This window comes from Eschrichtius robustus, chromosome 7 (genome assembly GCF_028021215.1).
Source record: "Eschrichtius robustus isolate mEscRob2 chromosome 7, mEscRob2.pri, whole genome shotgun sequence".
In the NCBI taxonomy this organism is placed as follows: Eukaryota; Metazoa; Chordata; class Mammalia; order Artiodactyla; family Eschrichtiidae; genus Eschrichtius; species Eschrichtius robustus.
Genome location: NC_090830.1, coordinates 139,606,592 through 139,609,892, shown reverse-complemented (window position 1 = coordinate 139,609,892; position 3,301 = coordinate 139,606,592). Strand labels below are relative to the sequence as shown.

Here is a 3,301-nt window from a genome sequence, read left to right as displayed (position 1 = left end):
GGGCAGAGATACGAGGCTGGGGTTTCTGTTCTCCAGATACATCCTGCACACGTGATCCAGCTTGTTCTAGCAGGGGGCCAGGGCTGGCGGCGGCTTCTCCCCTGTTACAAGAAATTGTCTTCACAGGCTTGAAAGGACCAGATCCTAAAGACAGAAGTCAGCACCCCCTCCCACTCCTCGCTGGGCAGCTGGGTCTCGACTGGGTGTTACTTCAACGTCAAGTGTGTGGACCCACTCAGGGCCCCGTTCTGAGTCCCGTACAGTGCAGACAAAAAGCTAAAACCCCAGCCACACTACAAATGAGTGGACTGACTTTTTTTTTGACCGCGCCACGTGGCACGTGGGATCTTAGTTCCCCAACCAGGGATCGAACCCGCGACCCAGTGGAAGCATGGAGTCCTAACCACTGGACCACCAGGGAAGTCCCTGGACTGACTTTTAAATGGGTTTTGGAGACCTGGAAGCTCACTAGGATGTCTGAAGGGCCCGTTCTTGGGACGGAGGGACAGGCTGAAGTGGGGCAGTGGGTAGGGGGCCAACAGGAGGGAAGAGACCCGGCTGCCCAGCGAGGAGCGGGAGCGGGAGCTGACTTCTCTCTTTAGGATCTGGTCCTTTCAAGCCTGTGAAGACAATTTTGTAACAGGGGAGAAGCCGCCGCCAGCCCTGGCCCCTCGCAGCCCCTTGACTATCACTTGGGGTGGGGGCTGAGATCCGCACAGGGAGGCCCCGCCCGCAGAACCTCCCTGCAGAGCCATGGCCGCAGGACGAGGCTCAGAACTGGGCGGGAGCTGGCATGGGGCCGGGCAGCTGAGGGCTGGATCCTGAGGGCCGTGGAGGGGACTCAGCTTCTGGGTCACAGTTTGCTCCTCCAGGGCTGCGAGGGGACCCAGGGTGGGGGCACTTGGATTCCTGGGTCCTGCTGACTCCTCGGGAGCCTGCTGAGTGCCGCGGGTAACCCTGGGGTACACTTAGCAGGGCTGCCATCGCGTGTACAGGGTGGTGGGCACCTGCCACTTACCTGGGAAGACAGCAGGAGCCTGGCTCCAGGCCTGGCTCCTCCCACTCTGCCCCGGCTCACGTGCCCACTGTCCCTGACCTCGGTGACCTGGGCCATGGGCCCCCACCAGTCCCCATGAAGCCTGTTTGCGGGTTGCCAGGTCGGGCCTCTCAGGTGTCCTCCTGGTGCCCTGCTAGCCTTCCCCACGACACACAGCATTCGTCTACCATCTGCGACCAGGCTGGGCTGGCCGCCCCAGAGCAGACAGGGCCCATGTCTGCCCAGCTCCCACCCAGCACCCGGTGGGAAACTCGTGGTGCCATGGGCCAGGCCCTGGGCAGCACTGGGGGACGCAGACGAGGGTCAGGTCCCCTCCTCGTGGGGGGCTCGGCTGACACAACCTCGAGGGAGGCGCAGCGCCTAACCCGCCACCTTTGCCCCCAGGTCACGTCTGCAGGGGCCAACCACTCGGAGGTGACTGAGTTCATCCCGGTGGGTCTCCCGGGCTCCCTGGGCCTGCACGTGTGCCCGCTGGTGGTGCCCCTGCTGGCCTACCTGCTGCCCGTCACCGAGAGCCTGCTCGCCGTCGCCGTGATCCACGCCAGCCCCGCACTGCACAAGCCCGTGTGCGGCTTCCTCAGCAACTATCCTTCCTGGAGGTGCGGTACATCTCCGTCACGGTGCCCAAGATGCCACTCAGCCTGGCGGCACCCGAGTTCTGCCGCATCTCCTTCGCGGGCTGCATGGTGCAGCTGTACTTCTTCCTGGCACTGGCCTGCTCAGGGTGCGCGCTCCTAGGCGTCATGGCCTACGACCGCCATGTGGCCATCTGCAGCCTGCGGCGCTACCCAGCCATCGTGAGCCCCGGCCTCTGCAGCCTCCTGGCCGCTGGCCCCTGGCTCTCGGGCTTCACTACCTCCACGGGGAAGGTCTTCTTCATCCCGCGCCTGGGCTACTGCGGCCCCAACGTCATGAACCACTTCTTCTGTGACGTGTCCCCCCTGCTGAACCTGGCGTGCTCCGACGTGTCCCTGGCGGAGCTCGTGGACTTCCTCCTGGCACTGCTCATGCTGCTGGGGCCGCTGCCGCTCACCGTCTCCTCCTACACCGCCATCATCAGCGCACCCTGTCCGCCGCCGGCCGGCACGAGGCCTTCTCCACCTGTGCCTCACACCTGGCCGTGGTGGTCGTCTTCTACTCGGCCTCCCTCTTCATCTACGCCCGGCCTCACGCCATCTACTCCTTCGACCTCCACAAGCTGGTGCCCGTGGTCCACACAGTGCTCACGCCTCTGCTCAACCCCATCATCTGCTGCCTGCGGAAACGGGAGGTCAAGGAGGCCCTGCACACGGTGGTGCAGAGGGCGGCCCAGGCCCTGGGCACATCGTCTTAGGATGCGCTCCCCACCCGCCCCCAGGACCCACCACCTAACCTGCCCTCAGGGCCCCTCTCATTTGTCCCCCTCACTCAGCATTTACGCAGCCAGCTCAGCAGCTGACGGGCCCTGTGCTGACCAATGACCCCAGACCAGGACATTACGGAGGGCGAGAACCATGTCACGTGGGGCTTAGGCGCGAGGAGTGAGTGAGGGCAGCGCCGTCCAAGCCAGACGGGACTGTCCATTGCACCAGGAGTGGGTGCTGGGCGGCCGGAGAGTCTGTCTGGGAGGGAAGGTCTCTCCACCATCCACAGGGAAGACGGAGGGGGAACAGAGCCTCAGCCCTGTGGGTGGAAGGCCAAGCCCACGCTTTGCCCCTTCGGCCACGACTGTGGGCAGAGCTCGTGCGAGGGGCCTCTCGCTGGGAGACCTGGTGCTGACGGCCCCATCGCTGCATCAGCTCCAGTCTCCGCGCGTCCAGCCGCTCAGCGGCTATGGCAGCCACCACGATGGAACAGATGTCCCACGAGAGATGACTCATGTCAGAAATTAGGGGCACGTCCCTCTTTCAAAATGGGTGTACTTCCAAATCAAACTTCTGTAAAGAGATCATTTTAAAGGGCAGAGTAAAAATACTGGGTCACTGATTTGTCATTTAATTAATAAAGCGAGTATTGCATGCCAGGCCCTTGCCGGCTGCTGCCAGGTGCTGCCGAGACCAGGTGGGTCAGGGAGCTCACACCTGGCGGACACACCTGGAGCAGCAGGTGCAGCTTGACCAGGGCCTGCCACGCAGCAGGGTCTCCAAGGCGCTGGGGCCACAGGGCCTGCCCAGAGCGAGCCGGCGGGGCATGGATGCCTGGAGGGATGAGGGTGGAGTCGGTGCCAGCGAGAGAGGAGGGCCCTACAGGACAACGGCAGTGCCC

General features: G+C 63.8%; 1 protein-coding gene across 1 annotated transcript; it reads left to right on the top strand.

The window, feature by feature from the left end:
- Nucleotides 1-1,132: 1,132 nt before the first annotated feature.
- LOC137767222 (olfactory receptor 226-like) lies at nucleotides 1,133-2,390 on the top strand. Its single transcript, XM_068547930.1, is given in 3 exon segments — nucleotides 1,133-1,640; nucleotides 1,643-2,122; nucleotides 2,125-2,390. Coding segments are annotated over 3 exon segments (1,254 nt in total).
- Nucleotides 2,391-3,301: the final 911 nt, after the last annotated feature.